At 47.2% G+C, this 18,778-nt stretch overlaps 1 protein-coding gene across 7 annotated transcripts in view; it reads left to right on the top strand.

The window, feature by feature from the left end:
• Positions 1-18,778, top strand: part of tns1b (tensin 1b) — a 392,135-nt gene that overhangs the window by 93,833 nt on the left and 279,524 nt on the right. Inside the window, exon 1 of one of the 7 annotated variants that reach the window (XM_063051468.1) lies at positions 13,160-13,268. The exons of 5 other annotated variants lie outside the window; for them this stretch is intronic. In XM_063051468.1, the coding sequence (XP_062907538.1) occupies positions 13,227-13,268 (42 nt within the window). In that variant the 5' untranslated portion in view covers positions 13,160-13,226. Of the gene's footprint in view, positions 1-13,159; positions 13,269-18,778 lie in introns of those variants that run through there. One more of the 7 variants, XM_063051469.1, reaches the window with a different exon arrangement.

Genomic DNA, 18,778 nt, shown 5'->3' with positions numbered 1-18,778 from the left:
TGATGTCTCAATAAACAGATGACAAATAAAGTTAATCTTTAAATCATCTTTCGTGTATCTAAAAGCTTCTCAAATGCTTCTATGCTACCTGCCTCCTCCACCATTCCGGGCATCACATTCCGGCCTCCCACCCGTCTCAGCGCAAAAACCTTGCCCCACACATCCCGTTAAAACTTTCCCCTTCTAACTGTAAATCCTCTCACATTTCACATGTCTGCACTTGGAGAAAGATTCTGAATCACTACCCTGTCCCTGCCTCTCATTGAATTTGTAACCTGCTGTCAGGTCCGAGGATATGCTGGGGGCAGCCCCCAAATGTCGCCAAGTTTTCAGTGCCAACTAGACATGCCCACAACTTTTTTAATCATAACCTGACCCGTACAGGCCCGGTCTCCCCTCTGCCTCTGCTCCAGGAGAATCTGGATTAGAATCAGGTTTAATATCACTGGCATGTGTCGTGAAATCCGTTGTGCTGTCGTAGCAGTAAGCTGCAATACATAATAATTTGAAAAATGATAACTTACAATAAGAAATATATATATAAATATATTAAGTAAGTAGTGCAAAAGGAGAGCAAAAAATGCTGAGCTGGTGTTCATTGTGCATTCAGAAATTGGCCGGCAGAGGGGTAGAAGCAACACTCATAACACGCTGGAGGAACTCAGCAGGTCGGGCAGCATCGGTGGAAACGATCAGTCAACGTTTCAGGCCGAGACCCTTCGTCAGGACTGAGGAGGGAGGGGTATAAAGAAGGTGGGGGGAGGGTGGGAAGGAGAAGGCTGGTAGGTCAGTGGAGTAGCGGATCGTAAACACAAAATATTCTGCAGATGCTGGGGTCAAAGGAACGTGTCTCTAAAACTTCGAGTGTGTGTCTTCAGGCCCCTGTACCTCCTTTCTGATGGTAGCAATGAGAAAAGGGCATGTCCTGCGTGATGGGGGTCCCGAATGATGGATGCTGCCTTTTTGAGGCATTGCCTTTTGAAAGTGTCCTGGATGCTGGGGAGTCTAGTGCCCATGATGGAGCTGGCTGAGTTTACAACTTCCTGACGAGTCCTGACGAAGGGTCTCGGCCTGAAACGTCAACTGCACCTCTTCCCAGAGATGCTGCCTGGCCTGCTGCGTTCACCAGCAACTTTTATGTGTGTTACAACTTCCTGCAGCTTTTGCCGATCCTGTGCAGCGGCCCCTCCATACCAGATGGTGGGAATGCTCTCCACGGTACATCTCTAGCGAGAGTGTTTGGTGACTTACCCAAGCTTGTCTACCCTCTCCTCATAGCACATGATCTCTAGTCCAGGCAGCATCCTGGCGAACCTCTTCTGCACCCCCTCCAAAGTCCCACGTTCTTCTGCACCCCCTCCAAAGTCCCCACACTCTTCTGCACCCCCTCCAAAGTCCCCACACTCTTCTGCACCCCCTCCAAAGTCCCACGTTCTTCTGCACCCCCTCCAAAGTCCCCACACTCTTCTGCAACCCCTCCAAAGTCCCCACACTCTTCTGCAACCCCTCCAAAGTCCCCACACTCTTCCTGTAATGGGATTCACAATCCGCGTGGAAGAGTGAGCCATCTGCCTGGCCATCGAGAATTTTGAACATTTGGATTACGGATTCTCGTAGATTTACTCGAGCGAGATCGCGAAAGCGTGGAGATCTGCAAAGTACCAGGGAGAGTGCAGTCTGAGTGGGGAGTAGCACTGATGTCTGTGGGTCTACTGGAGGCTGGAGGCCCGAGGCGGCCTTTCCTGGGGTAGGTGGCGTGTCTGTGTATGTGCATGCGTAGGGGAGATGGAAGGGGCTTGTTTTGCAGTTGATGTTTCATTGCCATTAGATCATAAGACATAGGAGAAGAATTTGGCCATTCAGCCATTCGAATCTGCTCTGACATTCCAATATGGGCTGATTTATTATTCCTCTCAACCCCACTCTCTTGCCTTCTCTCCGTAATTTTAGGTATATCGACTAATCAAGAACCTAGCAACCTCGGATTTGAATATACCCAATGAGTAGGGCTTGCAAAGCTGTCAATGGCACTGAACCCCCCAGTTTCACCAGTGCTGGGCTGTCCTGACCGGGGCTCAGAGCAAGCTGTGCGTGCGTGTGTGTGTGTGCTCAAGTGCTGATGAGTGATGCTGCTGGCTGGCGTTCAGGAATGTCCTTCCTTCTTTTAATATAGAGCGAGCTGCAGAGTTCCCGGGGAAATGTTTCAGTCCCCGGGTGTGGCCTGGGCTTCCTTTGCCCTGGATTTCTAGTTGTCAGGGTTGTTGTTTACAACAATCAGGGTTGATCCTGGGATGCCAGGTGAAGGAAGCCAAGAAGTGGAGGACGCAGGTTTAAGGTGGGAGGGGAGGGATTTGATAGAGACTTGAGAGGCAACCACTTCACACAGAGGGTGGTGGGTGTACAGAGTGAGCTGCCAGAGGAGGAGATAGAGGTATTACAATGTTTGAATGGTTTGGAAAGGTTTAGACCTGGGGTTCTCAGCTATGAACCTGATATCCTAATGAAGGTCCTCAGCCCGAAACATTGACTGCTCATTCATTTCCATAGATGCTGCCTGACCTGCTGAGTTCCTCCAGCATTTTGTGTGTGTTGCTCTGGATTTCCAGCATCTACAGAATCTCTTGTGTTTATCATTAAGATCTTGTCTACCTGCACTGTACTTTCCCCGTAACTTTTGTACTTTATTCTGTGTTCTACTATTGTTTTTCCTTGTTCTACTTCAACGCACGGTGTGATGATCTGATCTGTATGAACAGGATGCAAGACAGTTTTTTACTGTACCTCAGTACATGTGACGATAATAAACCTAATTCTAATTAATGCAGGCAAATGGGAGTAGTGTACATGGTCAGAAGGGTCAGCATGGCTGTGATGGGCTGAAGGACCTGGTTCTCTACTAGAGAACTCTATGATTCTATGACACAGCAGGTGATGAAGACTGTAGACCTTGATAGCGTCTTGGGGATAGTCTGCATTAAACGATTAGGTCTAACCATGAGTGATAAACTCCAGGGCCTCATCAGGTCTAACCAGGAATGATGAACTCCAGGGTCTGATCAGGTCTAACTGTGAATGATGAACTCCAGGGTCTGATCAGGTCTAACTGTGAATGATGAACTCCAGGGTCTGATCAGGTCTAACTGTGAATGATAAACTCCAGGGTCTGATCAGGTCTAACTGTGAATGATAAACTCCAGGATCTGATCAGGTCTAACTGTCAATGATAAACTCCAGGACCACATCAGGTCTAACCATGAATGATAAACTACAGGGTCTGATCAGGTTTAACCAGGAATGATAAACTCCAGGGTCTGATCAGGTCCAACTGTGAATGATAAACTCCAGGATCTGATCAGGTCTAACTGTCAATGATAAACTCCAGGACCACATCAGGTCTAACCATGAATGATAAACTACAGGGTCTGATCAGGTTTAACCAGGAATGATAAACTCCAGGGTCTGATCCGGTCTAACTGTGAATGATAAACTCCAGGATCTGATCAGGTCTAACTGTCAATGATAAACTCCAGGACCACATCAGGTCTAACCATGAATGATAAACTCCAGGGTCTGATCAGGTCTAACTGTGAGTCATAAACTCCATCACCTCATCAGGTTTAACTGTGAATGACAAACTCCAGGATCTGATCAGGTCTAACCAGGAATGATAAACTCCAGGATCTGATGAGGTTTAACTGTGAATGATAAACTCCAGGATCTGATCAGCTCTAACTGTGAATGACAAACTCCGGGATCTGAACAGGTCTAACTGTGAATGATAAACTCCAGGGTCTGATCAGGTCTAACTGTGAATGATAAACTCCAGGGTCTGATCAGGTCTAACTGTGAATGATAAACTCCAGGATCTGATCAGGTCTAACTGTGAATGATAATCTCCAGGAGCACATCAGGTCTAACTGTGAATGATGAACTCCAGGACCCGATCAAGTCTAACTGTGAATGCCCGAGGAAGGCTGGTAATTAACTGCGGGAACAATGGCTGAGATATTTGCATCATTGTTAGCCGTGGGTGAAGTGTCTGAAGATGGGAGGGTGGTAATATTGTGCCTTTATTTAAGAGGAGCAGCAAAGAAAAATCTGCAAACCTTAGACCAGTAAGCCTGACATCTGTGCTAGGCAAGTTACTGGAGGGTACCCTGGAGGGTAAGGTTTGTATGTATTTGGAAAGACGGGTTAATGTTTCTGTCTGTGTGAGTGTCAGTAGTGGAACGGGTGAGCAGTTTCAAGTTCCTGGTGTTAACATCTCTGGAGATCAATCCTGGGCGCAGCAAGTCAGTACAATTACAAAGAAGGCTCGGCAGTGGCTATATCTCATTAGGAGTCTGGGGAGACTTGGTATGACACCACAGACTCTCGCCAGTTTCTACCGATGTACAATTTTGTCTGGTTGCTTCTCCATCTGGTATGCGGACACCGATAAACAGGATTGGGAAAAACTGCAGAGGTTTTCAGACTCGTGCAGCCCCATCATGCATACTGACCTCCCCAGCATCGAGTACATCTTCAACAGACACAGGAACATAAGAAATCGGAGCAGGAGTCGGCCAGCTGGCCCGTCGAGCCTGCTCCGCCATTCAATAAGATCATGGCTGATTTGGCCATGGACTCATCTCCACCTACCTGCCTTTTCCCCATTTGAGACGGTGCCTCAAAAAGATGGCACCCTTCATTCAGTACCCCAGTTACCCAGGACATGCTCTGTTCTCATTGCTACCATCAAGGAGGAGGTGCAGGAGCCTGAAGACATCCCTACCATCCATGTACTTATCTAAACTTCTCACAACATCCTCTGAGTGAAGAAATTCTCCCTCAGGTTGCCCTTAAATATTTTACCTTTCACCCTTAAGCTATGACCTCTAGTTCTGGCCTACACAATCTCAGTGGGAAAAGCCTGCTTTCAGTTACCCTATCTATACCCCTCATAATTGTATATACCTCTATCAAATCTCCCATCATCCTCCTTCACTCCAAGGAATAAAGTCTTAACCTATTCAACCTTTCCTTATAACTCAGGTCCTCAAGACCCAGCAACATCTTTGTAAATTTTCTCTGCACTCTTTCATTCTTATTGACATCTTTGTTGTAGGAAGGTGACTATCGCAAAGTAGGCCTCACCAACCTCTTTAATTGAGTGTTTTGGAGAGGTCACCAGGAAGGGGTGTGAGGGCAGGCTGGAAGATGTCATCCATATGGACTTCAGTAAGGGTACTGGTGTTGGTTTATCACCGTCACGTGTACCGAGGTACCGTGAAGAGCTTGTCTTATATTCTCTTCATAAAGATCAGATGATTACACAGTGTATTGAGGTAGAACAAGGTAAAACAATAACAGAATGCAAATGAAGTGTTACAGTTACAAAGAAAGTGCTGAAGCTGGGCTTCTTTCTGGTTGATGTACAGGCAGAAATCCCCAGAGATGGGTCAGGAAACTCTCTCCACCCAGTCTCTTCCTATTTTGTTCCTTGACCAGCAGCAGGCCGCGTTCTTATTGGCTGAACTTTAATGAGGTTCCAGCAGCCACGGAAGAAAACTTTGCGTGACTACTGAGAGTTTTCTTAACCATTTAATGAGACAAGGGTTGAACAGTTGGATGCGTTACTGAGCCCATTCCAACCTCTTTATTAACAAATGAGCATTCTCCCTGGATTGGAAGAGTTCAGTGAAAGTTTGCAAGGCTTTTGCTGGGACTTGAGGACGGGAATTACAAGGAAAGGCTGAGTGGGTTCGGACTTCATTCCCTAGTGTGCAGGAGGATGAGGGGAGATCTTGCAGAGGTATACAAAATCATAAAGTGTATAGGTAGGGTGAATGCATGCAGGCTTTTTCCATCAGGTTGGGTGAGACTAGATCTGGAGGTCATAGGTTTGGAGTACTGTGTGCAGTTCTGGTTGTCTACCTACAGGAGAGATATCAATCAATAACACCATAAGACATAAAAAGTGGAATTAGGCCATTTGGCCCATCGAGTTTGCTCCACCATTCCATCATGACTGATTCATTATCCTTCCCAATCCCATTCTCCTGCCTTCTCCCTATAAGCTTTGATGCCCTGACTAATCAAGAACCTATCAACCTCTACTTTAAATATACTCAATGACTTGGCCTCCAAAGCCATCTGTGGCAAAGAATTCACCACCCCCTGGCTAAAGAAATTCCTCCTCATCTCTGTCTAAATAGAGATTTGTTATGAGGCTGTCCTCTGGCCTTAGACGCCTAAGCTATAGGAACATCTTCTCCTTGTCCACTCTATCCAGGCCTTTAAATATTTGATAGATTTCACTGAGAATTTCCCCCATCCCCAGTTCAGTGAGTACAGACCCAAGACATCAAAAAAAAATCCTCATAGTTTAACCCTTTCATTCACAGGATCATCCTTGTGAACCTCCTCTGGACCCTCTCTAATGCCAGCAAATTTTTTTTCTTCGATAAGGGGGCCAAAACTGCTCACAATATTTCAAGAGTGGTCTGCCCAATGCCTTATAAAGCCCCAGCATCCCACACTTGCTCTTATATTCTAGTCCTCTCAAAATGAATGCTAACATTGTATTTGCCTTCCTTGCCAATGACTTACCCTGCAAGTTAACCTTTAGGGAATCCTGCGCAAGGACTCCCAAGTCCCTTTGCCCCTCTGATTTTTAAATTTTCTCCTCATTTAGAAAACAGCCTACACCTTTAATCCTTCTACCAAAATGCCTGACCATACACTTTCCTACACTATATTTCATCTGCCACTTATTTGCCCTTTCTCCCAGCCTGTCCCAGTCATTGTGCAGATTCCCTGTTTCCTCAACCCTACCTGCCCCTCCACCTATCTTTGTATGGTGCACAAACATGGGCACAAAACCATCAATTCCATCACCCAGATCATTGATTATAATGTGAAAAGAAGTGGTCTCAATACTGACCCCTGCAGAACACTACTAGTCTCCGACAGTCAACCAGAATAGCCCTTCTTTATTCCCACTCTTTGCCTCCTGGCAGGAAGCTAATGCCGTATCCATGCTAGTATCTTTCTGTAATACCATGGGCTCTTACCTTGTTAAGGGCCTTCTAAAAATCCAAATAAACAACAACATTCACTAACTCTCCTTAGTCTATCCTCCCTGTTATTTCCTTAAAGAATTCCAACAGATTTATCAGACAATGTTGGTAAGGAAACCATACCAACTTTGGCCTACTTTATCATGTGCATCCAAGTACCACGAAACCTCATCCTTAATAATGGATTTCGACACCTTCCCATCAGGCTAACTGGCCTACAATTTCATTTCTTCTGCCTCCCTCTCTTCTCAAAGAGTGAATAAGTTTGAAAGGGTGCAGAGAAAATTTACAAGGATGCTGCCAGGTCTTGAGAACCCGAGTTATAGGGGAAGGTTGAATAGGTTAAAACTTTATTTCCTGGAGCTCCTCAATTATTGCAGAAGTGCACCACCTCTGGGACCCATATGAATGGCATCAGTTCTATTGGCTTTCCGGAATGTAGCAGCACATTGACTCTGATTGTAAGAATGGAAATGGATTGCACAGTTTATTCTTGTAGATAATATTTTATTATGTAGTATTACTAGGCTTTCATCGGTCAGGGTCGACCATGACCATTGCGTCTTAGCTGTCAGGATATGCAGGCCTGGGCAGTACAATATGGAGAGCGAGCTGTCGCCCATGTAGCAGGCTCCCCCTCTCCATGCATCTGATGAACCCAAAGGAACGGCGGAGGCCGATGCAGTTTGGCACCGGCAGTGATGCAGGAGTTGCCAGTCAGCGTTGAACTCGACATTGGACTGCCTTAGGAACTCCGGCTCAGGATTTTTCCCTTGGGATTTTACTCCTGAAGCCTTCCCCATGAGTGGGTATGGCCGCAAGGCAGCGGAAGTTTGAGATCAGAGTTTTTCTTCTCTGAGATAAGTTGCCAACCACAGCTGACCAGCCCTATCTGCCTGAAGTGACTGGCTTTACGGTGACAGTAACCCACCTTCGCCCCTTCTCCTGACAGTGGAAACGGTTCTGCCAGGCTTAGTGGCTAAGCCACACGTGAAGGCCAGGAACTGGACTCGGTTGTCAGAGGCAATTTGAGGCACATGCCACTGGGGGCATTTAATAGGTAGTGGGAGTTTATCCCCATTCCCACCCTGGGTACATAATGAATAAAGTTTATTTTGATATAAAACAAGAGACTTTATTCCCTGGAGCATAGGAGATCGAGGGGAGATTTGATAGAGGTATACAAAATTATGAGGGGTATAGACAGGATAAATGCAAGCAGGCTTTTTCCACTGAGGTTGGGTGAGACTAGAATTCGAGGTCGCAAACACGAATTCTGCAGATGCTGGAAATTTAAGCAACACACATCAAAGTTGCTGGTGAACGCAGCAGGCCAGGCAGCATCTTTAGGAAGAGGTACAGTCGACGTTTCAGGCTGAGACCCTTCGTCAGGACACTTTAATGTGTGTTGCTAGAATTCGAGGTCACAGCTTAAGGGTGAAAGGTGAAACGTTTAAGAGGAATCTGAAGGAATACTTCTTCACTCAGAGGGTGGTGAGAGTGTGGAATGAGCTGCCAGAGGAAGCGGTGGATGTGAGTTGAATGCAGCATATAAGGGAAGTTTGGTTAAGTTCAATTACAATGTCAAGTTCATTGTATTCTGACTGTACATATATTCAACCAAATGAAACAATGCTCCTCCAGACCATGGTGCACCCACAAAACATATATTGCACACAATGCATATATCACACCCAGCACATAAAACAAAATGAGTTAAGCACAGGTAACAGGTAGATGGATGGGAGGGGTATGGAGGGGTATGGTCCAAGTGCAAGTCGATGGAAGTAGGCACAGAATAGATGGGCTGAAGGGCCTGTTTCTGTGTTGTAGTACTCAAATAACTCCATGGCCCTATGATGGGATGAACTCTTGACCTCACAATCTACCCCGTTATGATCTGCAACTTACCGTCTACCTGCAGGGCACTTTCTCCGTAACTGTTACACTTGATTCTGCATTCTGTTTGTGTTTTCCCCGAGACTACCTCAATGCACCATGCAGTGAACTGATCTGTATGAACAGTATGCAAGGCAAGCTTTTCACTGTATCTCGGTACATGCGACAATAATAAACCAATTCCAACGAATTAATATTTGGAGAGAAAGTACTCTGCTCTGGCATGGGAGAGTACGGTCCCAGTGTAGATGGGAAAAAGGCTGGCATGGAGAAGGAGGGCCGAGTGGCCTGTTTTTGTGACTCGATCAATGAATTTCAGAATTAGAATGAGGTTTGTTATCACTGACTTATATGATGTGAAATTGGCAAAGACATAAAAATCTGTAAGATAAGTAAGTTAATAGTGAGAAAAGGAATAATGAGGTGCTGGTCATAGATAGATAAATTGTTCAGAAATCTGATGGTGGAGGGGAAGAAAATGTGTTAGAAACATTGAGTGTGTGTCTTCAGACTCCTGTACCAGGGGGCACAGAGTTAAAGGTGCGAGGGGAGAAGTTTAATAGGAACCCAAAGGAGGCGATGAGGAGAGAGCTTGATCTGGGTGATGGGGGTCCTTAACGACGGATGCCACCGTTTTGAGGCAGAGTGTTTTGAAGACATTCGTTCTCAGTGGAGGGGAGGTTAGTGCCCATGGTGGAGCAGGTTGGGTTTGCAATGCTCTGCGGCGTTTTGCAATCCCATGCACTGGAGCCTCCATGCTAGGGAGTGAGGCAAGCTGTCAGAATGCTCTCCGTGGTACATCTGAGGAACTTCCGTCGTTTCTGCTGTTGCTGAGGTCCAGTCAGTTCATCGAATCCCCAAGCGTCGGAGGAACCGATGAGGGGCAGAGGAAGGGTGAGTGCGCGCAGTCCTTTTCTCAGGGTTGGGAGTGAAGAACCAGGGGGCACAGAGTTGAAGGTGCGAGGGGAGAAGTTTAATAGGAACCCAAAGGAGAACTTTTTCATCCAGTGGGTGGTGAGTGTATGCAATGAGCTGCCAGAGGAGGTGGCTGAGGCAGGTACAACAACAAAATTTAACAAGCATTTGGACAGGAAAGGTTTTGAGCCAAACCTGGGCAAATGGGACGAACTTAGATGGGAATTTAAAAACGCAAACACGAGGAAATCTGCAGATGCTGGAATTTCAAGCAACACACATGAAAATTGCTGGTGAACGCAGCAGGCCGGTCAGCATCTCTAGGAAGAGGTACAGTCGACGTTTCGGGCCGAGACCCTTCGTCAGGACGTTCACCAGCAACTTTTATGTGTGTAACTTAGATGGGAATCTTGGTTGACATGGAGTAGTTGTACTGAAGGGCCTGTTTCTGTGCCATCTGAGTGTGCCTTTGGGTTGAATTTCCCATGCCCCCACTTGCCCACCACCCACCACCTGTTTCCCTTCCAACTATTGCCCCTGGCTTCCCCTCTCTGGGAGAACATTCCTCATCTTTCCCCTTCCCCCCTTCACCTTTCACCTTCCAGCTTGTACTCCTACCCCTCCCCACACCTCTTCCCCCTTCCTTCTCAGCCTGATGAATGGCTTTGGCCTGAACCTTTATGTAATCTCCTCCACAGGTGCTGCTTGACCTGCTGAGTTCCTCCAGCATTTTACTAAAAATAAGCTGGACTTATTTAGAACATATAGAGAAACTTACAGATAAGTTTCTCTAACTTAGATAGGCACATGGATGATAGAAAAAAGCAGGTCTATGTAGGAGAGAAGGAGTAGATTTATCTTAGAGTGGGTTATAAGGTTGGCACAACATCGTGGGCCGAAGGGTTCGTACTGTGCTGTACCGTGCTGTGTTCGATGGACATGCTTCTGTTGTTGTGTGTGGGCGTGGCCCCCTCGGCAGCTCTTGCCTCGAGCAAACATCCCTTGTTGGTGAGCTTGTTTTCCCACTTGGCGTTGGCACTTCCCGTCATTTCTGCTCTGTGCACTGTTTGTTTTTGGTAGGAAGCAGTGTTCTGGACGGGAACATCAAAGTGGTCTCCAAGGAACCCTTGCAGCAGAATGCAAACAAGAGTTAAGCACTGTTAGCAGGGCCAGGAGGGCAAGGCAACACCTTGAGAGCAAGCGCTCGGAAGTGGCCCTCGGTGCCATTGGGGAAGTGAGTCACATGGGTGTGAACAGATGAGTGTGCAAGGTGGGTGGGGCCTGCATTGGTTGGGGCACACCAGAATGGCGTGTATCACATGGATCTGAGGAGGAGCAGCCTATTATGACCATAGGACATAGGAGCAGAATTAGGCCATTCAGCCCATCGAGTCCACTCTGCCATTCCATCGTGGCTGATTTGTCATCCCTCTCAACCCCATTCTCTTGTCTTTTCCCGATAACTTTTGATGCCCTGACTAATGAAAAGCCAATCAACCTCCACTTTAAATATATCCAATGACTTGCCCTCCACAACCATCTGTGGCAATGAATTCCACAGGTTCACCAGCCACTGGCTAAAAAAAATCCCTCCTGATTTCTGTTCTAAAGGGACGTTCTTCTATTCTGAGGTTGTGCCCTCTGGTCCTAGACTCCCCCACAATAGGAAACATTCTCTCCCCCTCACTCCATCTAGGCCTTTCAAAATTCGATTGGCTTCAATGAGATCCCCACTCATTCTTCTGAACTTTACTGAGTAAAGCTCCTGAAGTGGGAACCCACTCATTCCTGGAGTCATTCTCGTGAACCTCCTCTGGACCTTCTCCAATGCCAGCACATCCTTTCTTAGACAAGAGGCCCAAAACTGCTCACTATTCGCCAAGTGCGACCTGACCAGTGTCTTATCAAGCCTCAGCATTACATCCTTGCTTTTAGATTATGAGGACACTCAGTCCTCGTTTATTGTCATTTAGAAATGCATACGTGCATTAAGAAATGATACATTGTTTCTCTGGAGTGATATCACAGAAAACAGGACAAACAAAAGACTGACACTGACAGAACCACATAATTATAACATATAGTTACAGCAGCGCAAAACAATACCATAATTTGATGAAGAACAAACCATGGGCACGGCAGAAAAAAGTCTCGAAGTCCCCAAGTCGATCGACTCCTGAGTCCCTGATAGCAGGTGGCAAAAGGGAGAAACTCCCTGCCATAAACCTCCAGGCACCGTCAACTTGCCGATGCCTTGGAAGCAGCCGACACTGAGTCCATCCGTCCAAAAACTTTGAGCCTCCAACCAGCCCCTCAGATACAGCCTCCCGAGCGCCATCCTCTGCTGAGCGCCTTCGACCTCACCCCGGCCGCTGAAACAAGCAAAGCCAAGGATTTTGGAGCCTTCTGCTCCGGAGATTCCGGTTACCACACAGTAGCAGTGGCAGCGAAGTGGGCATTCCAGAAGTTTTCCAGATGTTCCTCCGTGCTCTCACATCTGTCTCCATCAAATCAGAATTATGCACAGTCCCCTACTTGACAGATAACAGACATCATCACCAGAGAGGCCGCGTGCGCTGTCGTCGTGCCGTCATCTTCTCCTCTTTATATTCTAGTCCTCTCAGAATGGACGCTAACATTAAATTTCCCTTCCTTACCACCAACTCAACCTGCAAGTTAACCTTTAGGGAATCCTGCATGAGGGCTGCCAAGTCCCTTTACAGCTCTGAAATCTGAATTTGCTCCCCATTTAGAAAGTATTCTATGCCTTTATTCCTTCTACCAAAGTCCGTGACCGTACACTTTTCAGCGCTGTGGGTTGGTGTGTCTATGGTCTAAGTGCAGATTAATGGGACTAGACAGAATAACGTTTTGGCATGAACTAGACGGGCCAAAGGGCCTGTTTCGGTGCTGTGATGCCCTTTGAGTCTAATCCCACCAAAGCCAAAGTCGGTCTGTATTGTGTGAGTGTGTGTGTGTGTGCCCATTGCACCAGAATGAGCCAGTAATGCAGCTGGTTCAGATACCGATGTACACTTCTGTCTCCCTTTGGTGTGTGCTCGATAACTGTGCTTGGACCCCTGCCATGACTGTGCAGTGCTCGGGGGTGTGCAGGTGACCTGTGCCCATTTTGGGTGGCATGTACACTCCCTGCTCGCGGGAACTCTGCACTTGCCAGCTGTGGCAGGAATGCGCTGTAAACTGCGAGCCAGACTTGAAAGGAAGCGCATGCTAAGAGTCCTTTCGGGAGGGTGTGTGGAGCCGGGCTTCCTCTGTACTACAGCTTCAGCCAAAGCTGCGTCTGTGCGCAGAGCAGTCGCAAAGCTGGCACCGAGCTGCAGCCCAGCAACCATGCAGACATGGACAAGCATTGCTGAACCCTTCAGCTGCCAGGTAAATCATTCCTTTTCTCTTTAGGCACTGATTTACGCCTCACTTCCCAAAAGCACGGAGCATCAGGGAGCAGTCTGCAGATTCAGCAAACGTTCCGCGATCTGGCCCTCTGCCACCTCCTAATTGAAGCAAATGGACATGTAGTTTTGCACTGGAGGTCGGCAGAACTCGACAAACAGGCAAAGGTTGGGGGGATGAGGCTGGTGGGCTCGAGTTCTCATTGAGGCTTGCAGGAGTGGTCTCTGACCTGTTGGGAAACACCCTCTTCCTAACCTCTGGCCAGTCCTGGGTATCAGCCCAAGGCAACCACCCTTTGCCCCTGGACTGCAGTGACCGGGCTGCTTGGGGTGTGGTGGATGTTTTCTGTTTGGGAGAACTTCATACGAAGGTCAGTCTCACTGAAGGAGTCAGGGCAGTGGCTGGCTTGTTGCCCCTCTCTCTGCCATGCAGGAGTTACTTGGCAGTGGTCAGGACCCCGAATCCTAACAGATCGCTCCCCCGCCCCCCCCCCCCAAAGCTAGGAGGCACCGGTCAGTGATCGTGAGCGGGGACTTTGCTTGACTCCTCCACTTCTCTTTTAGCCAGGAGTCACTGTGATCAGGAGTAGGAGTCCTGGCAGATTCGCCCTCTCTCACTCGAAGCCAGGAGTCACTGGGTCCTGGCTCCCGGTCGCTGACTTGACTCCTAGTTGGGTGTGGACATCTGTGAGATTGGACTTTGTGCGAACATTTCCCACACAGAAACATCCAGGAACCTTGCCTGACTGCTCTCTCACTGTAACTGTAATAAGAATGCGTTTAGCATACTTGCCTTTATTAGTGGAAGCAGTGAGAGGCTTTTAAATAGACACACGAATGTGAGGAAAATAAAAGGAAATGGACGTTGTATAGGCAGAAGAGATTAGTTTAGTTGGCCATTTGATTCCTAATTTAATTGGTTTGGGACAACATTATGGGCTGAAGGGCCTGTCCCTGGGCTGTGTTGTTCTCTGTTCTGATCTAATTCCTTCGTATGGCAGAGGAAGATTGGTGGTTTTCCTGCTGAAGATGCTTCCATTGGATAGGGTCCCTTTCCCTAACCCCCAGTATTAGTTTCAGACTTCCCTGTCCTCTCTCTCCCCCAGCCCCCCTGCTCCCTCTGTCTACATTCTCCCTGCTCTCAGTCTGTTTCATTCACTACCTCCAACATCTTCCTTTCCAAAGAACAGATGACAAAGATGCTAGAAATCTAAAATAAAAAAACAGAAAATTGGTAAATTGGTTTATTATTGTCAAATGTCAAAGAATACTACAGTACAGAAACAGGCTCTTTGGCCCACCTAGTCCATGCTGAAGTATTTTTCTGCCTAGTCTCTTCATCTTGCGCCTCGATCTTAGCCCTCCATACCCCTCCAATCTGTGTACTTATCCAAACTTCTGCTAAACAATGAAATTGAACCCGCATCCACCACTTCTGTTCTGCATACACGACCTTTCACCCTAAAGCTATGACCTCTAGTTCAACCTCAGTGGAAAAAGCCTGCTTGCGTTTACCTTGCCATGCACCCCATCCATACAGATCAGATCATTACACGGTGCATTGAGGTAGAACAAGGGAAAACAATAACAGAATGCAGAATAAAGTGCTACAGTTACAGGGAAGGTGCCGTGCAGGTAGACAATAAAGTGCAAGGTCATAGTGATGTAGATGGTGAGGTGAAGAGTCTATCTTATCATATTAGGGAACTGTTCAAAAGTCTTATAATAGCGGGGTGGAAGCTATTGTTGTTGCCTGGTGATACATGCTTTCAGGCTTTTGTACCTTCTGACCAATGGTCTTCGATTTACTGAGACAGTGTAGACAGAGTCCACGGAGGGGCGGCTAGTTCCTGTGATGTGCTGAGCTGCGTCCACACCTCTCCGCAGTTTCTTGCGATCACGAGCAGAGAAGTTGCAGTCCCAAGCCGTGGTGCCTCTGGATAGGGCGCTTTTTAAGGTGCATTGATAAATATTGGTAAAGGTCAAAGGGGACATGCCAAATTCCTTTAGCCTTCTGAGGAAACAGAGGCATTGGTGAGCTCTCTTGTTTGTGATATCAGCATGATTGGACCAGGACAGGATACGGGTGATGTTTGCTCCTTGGAACTGCGATAATCGTAGCGGAGACGTTGCTGTCTATGCTTAATGATTATGGTCTGTCGGTTAAGCCTGTCTGTTCTACGTTCTATGTTTTGTCTTCTATGCCCTAAGCAAGCTATCAAAGTGATTAGCATAATGTTTTACAGCACCAGTATCAGCAAACGGAGTTCATTTCCTGCTGATGTCTGTAAGGAGTGTACATTCTCCCCGTGACCCTACTGGCTTCCTCCGGGTGCTCCGGTTTCCTCCCTTACTCCAAAGTCCTACAGGTTAGACAATAGACAATAGGTGCAGGAGTAGGCCATTCAGCCCTTTGAGCCAGCACCGACATTCACTGTGATCACGGCTGATCATCTACAATCAGTACCCTTTTCCTGCCTTCTCCCCATATCCCTTCACTCCGCTGTCTTTAAGAGCTCTATCCAACTCTTTTTTGAAAGAATCCAGAGAATTCATCTCCACAGCCTTCTGAGGCAGAGCGCTCCACAGAGCCACAACTCTCTGGGTGAAAAAGTTTTTCCTCAACTCCGTTCTAAATGGCCTACCCCTTATTTTCAAATTGTGGCTTCTGGTTCTGGACTCCCCCAACATCGGGAGCATGTTTCCTGCCTCTAGCGTGTCCAATCCCTTAATAATCTTACATGTTTCAATCAGATCCCCTCTTATCCTTCTAAATTCTAGTGTATACAAGCCCAGTCGCTCCAATCTTTCAACATATGACAGTCCCGCCCTCCCGGGAATTAACCTTGTAAACCTCCGCTGCACTCCCTCAATAGCAAGAATGTCCTTCCTCAAATTGGAGACCACAACTGTACACAATACTCCAGGTGTGGTCTCACCAGGGCCCTGTACAACTGCAGAAGGACCTCTTTGCTCCTATACCCAACTCCCCTTGTTGTGAAGGCCAACATGCCATTAGCTTTCTTCACTGCCTGCTGTACCTGCATGCTTACTTTCAGTGACTGATGAACAAGGATACCTAGATCATGTTGTACTTCCCCTTTTCCTAACTTGACACCATTCAGATAGTAATCTGCCTTCCTGTTCTTAGTAGGTTAACTAGTCATATGGGTGTAAGTGGACTGCGTTGGCTTGATGAACCAGGAGGCCTTGTACTGTGCTGTATCAAAGGTGCTATCTGACCTGCTGAGTTCCTTCAGTATTTTGTGAGTGTTGCAGATTTCCAGCTGGTAAACCTCTTGTGCTGTAGACTTGGACCCAGGGGACGCTGCCCTGTGGAGGCTCTGAAGCCAAAATGAAGGGCCTCGACCAAAGCTGTTGACTGTCTATTTCCACCCATAGATGCTGCCCGACCCACTGAGTTCCTTCAGGACTCTGTGTGTTGCCGTAGGATCCAGCTTCCGTAGTTCATGGTGTCTCCTGCAGAGATGTTCTGGAGCTGGAACGTTTGACCTCCAATGCCCACAGCCGTCTTCCTAGGTGTCCCCCACACCTGCTGACCATCTCCTCACCTGTGGCAAAGGCTGGTGGGGGGGTGGGTTTGCTGCTCCATGAAAGCCCGGCTAGACCACACTTGGAGTATGGAGTTCAGTTCTGGTCGCCTCACTGTGGGAAGAATGTCGAGGCATTAGGGAGGGTGCAGAGGAGATTTACCAGGATGCTACCTGGATTAAGAGCATGTCTTATCAGGATAGTTGAGTGAGCTGGGGCTTTTCTCTTTGGAGTGAAGGAGGATGAGAGCTGGCTTGATAGAGGTGTACACAATGATAAGAACATAGAACATGGAACATTGAGCACAGTTGAAGCCATTGTTGCACTTTCCTCCCACAGGCTAAAGACAGACCGGTTTGTAGGTTAATTGGTCATTGCAAGTTGCCGGTGATTAGGCTGGAGTTAAACGGGTGGGTTGCTGGTGGTGTGGCTCGAAGGACTCGAATGGCCTGTTCCGTGCTGTACCTCTGAATAACTAAACTAATTGTCATAGGTTGCACATACGGACTAGACAACACTGAGGCCATAATCATCTACACTCTATATGAACAGTCTTTTCCTCTGACTTCCTTGTGTCTTCTGACCAACGTTTTAAATCTGTGTGCCATTTATTTTGCAGCTTGTCTGCTGGGGAAGTCCTTGGATGGGCTGGGTGCGTGTGGGATTGATTAATATTTGAACAATGTTCTTCAGGCTGAACAGGGCCTTATAAGTCGCAGAGAAACAGCGGCAGCCCAGATCCTCTCCTTGTATGGAAAGCAGGCGGTGGGTCTGCTTTCTGTACAGAACGACTCATCCAGGCAGATATAATTGCAACAAAAATTTAACCAGGTCTAAGCACTGACACAGTGACCCCCGCACAGAATAATCAGTAATTCTGTACAGTTACACGGTGACTGGTTGTCGTCCTGAATAAACAGTGACACAGTACAGTTATACAGTGACTGGCCCTCGTATAGAATAATCAGTAATTCTGCCCGGTTACACAGTGACTGACCCTCAAACAGAGGGTGCTGGGTGCTCTACCATGTTCTATGTAACAAGGAAACAGGTTACAGTGACTTACAAAGAGTTATTGGATGATAAGACAGTCCCTTGACCTCACAATCTACCTCGTTATGATCTCGCTCTTCCTCTGTAGCTTTAACACTCTATTCTGCATTGTTATTGTTTTACCTTCTTCCTCAATGTAGTGTGTCTGTATGAACTGCATGCAGAGCAGGATGTTCACGGTATCTTTCATAAGTGACAATAATAAATAATATCAATACCAAGCTCAGGGAGATGGGTTGAGGAATGGCAAATAGATTTCAACTTAGATAAGTGTGAGGTGACATACAAGAGGCAGTCTGCAGATGCTGGAAATCTGAGCAACACACACAAAATGCTGGAGGAACTCAGCAGGTCAGGTAGCATCTGTGGAGAAACGTCGACTGTACTTTTTTCCATAGATGCTGCCTGGCCTGCTGGGTTCCTGCTACATTTTGTAAGTGTGAGGTGTTACATTTTGGACAGTCAAGCCAGGGTAGGACCTGTACAGTGAATGTGGGTGCACTGACAACATTGTGGAACAGAGGGAGCTGGGAGTACAAGTGCAGAGTTAATGTAGAAAATCGACATCGAACAGTGCTGCACGGGACAGGTCCTTCAACCCACACCATTCTGCCAAGAGGTTCACTGAAAGCAGGGGGAGGTGAAGAAGGCATTTAGCACTGTACCCTTCATCAGTCAGAGTTTAGGGGTAGGAAATTATGTTGCAGTTGCATAGTGTATGTTGTTGGTAAGGCCACAAGTGGAATATTGTGTTCCGTTTTGGTCACCCTGTTATAGGAAAGATGTTGACCAGCTGGAGAGGGTGCAGAAGTGTCACAGGGCAGTGGCTGGGAACGGGCCCAAGCGCAAGACACAGACACTGAAGTACTAGGGACAGGACTAGGATAC

Source organism: Mobula hypostoma, chromosome 6, assembly GCF_963921235.1.
Source record: "Mobula hypostoma chromosome 6, sMobHyp1.1, whole genome shotgun sequence".
Lineage (NCBI taxonomy): Eukaryota > Metazoa > Chordata > Chondrichthyes > Myliobatiformes > Myliobatidae > Mobula > Mobula hypostoma.
This window is presented reverse-complemented; position numbering and strand designations above follow the sequence as displayed.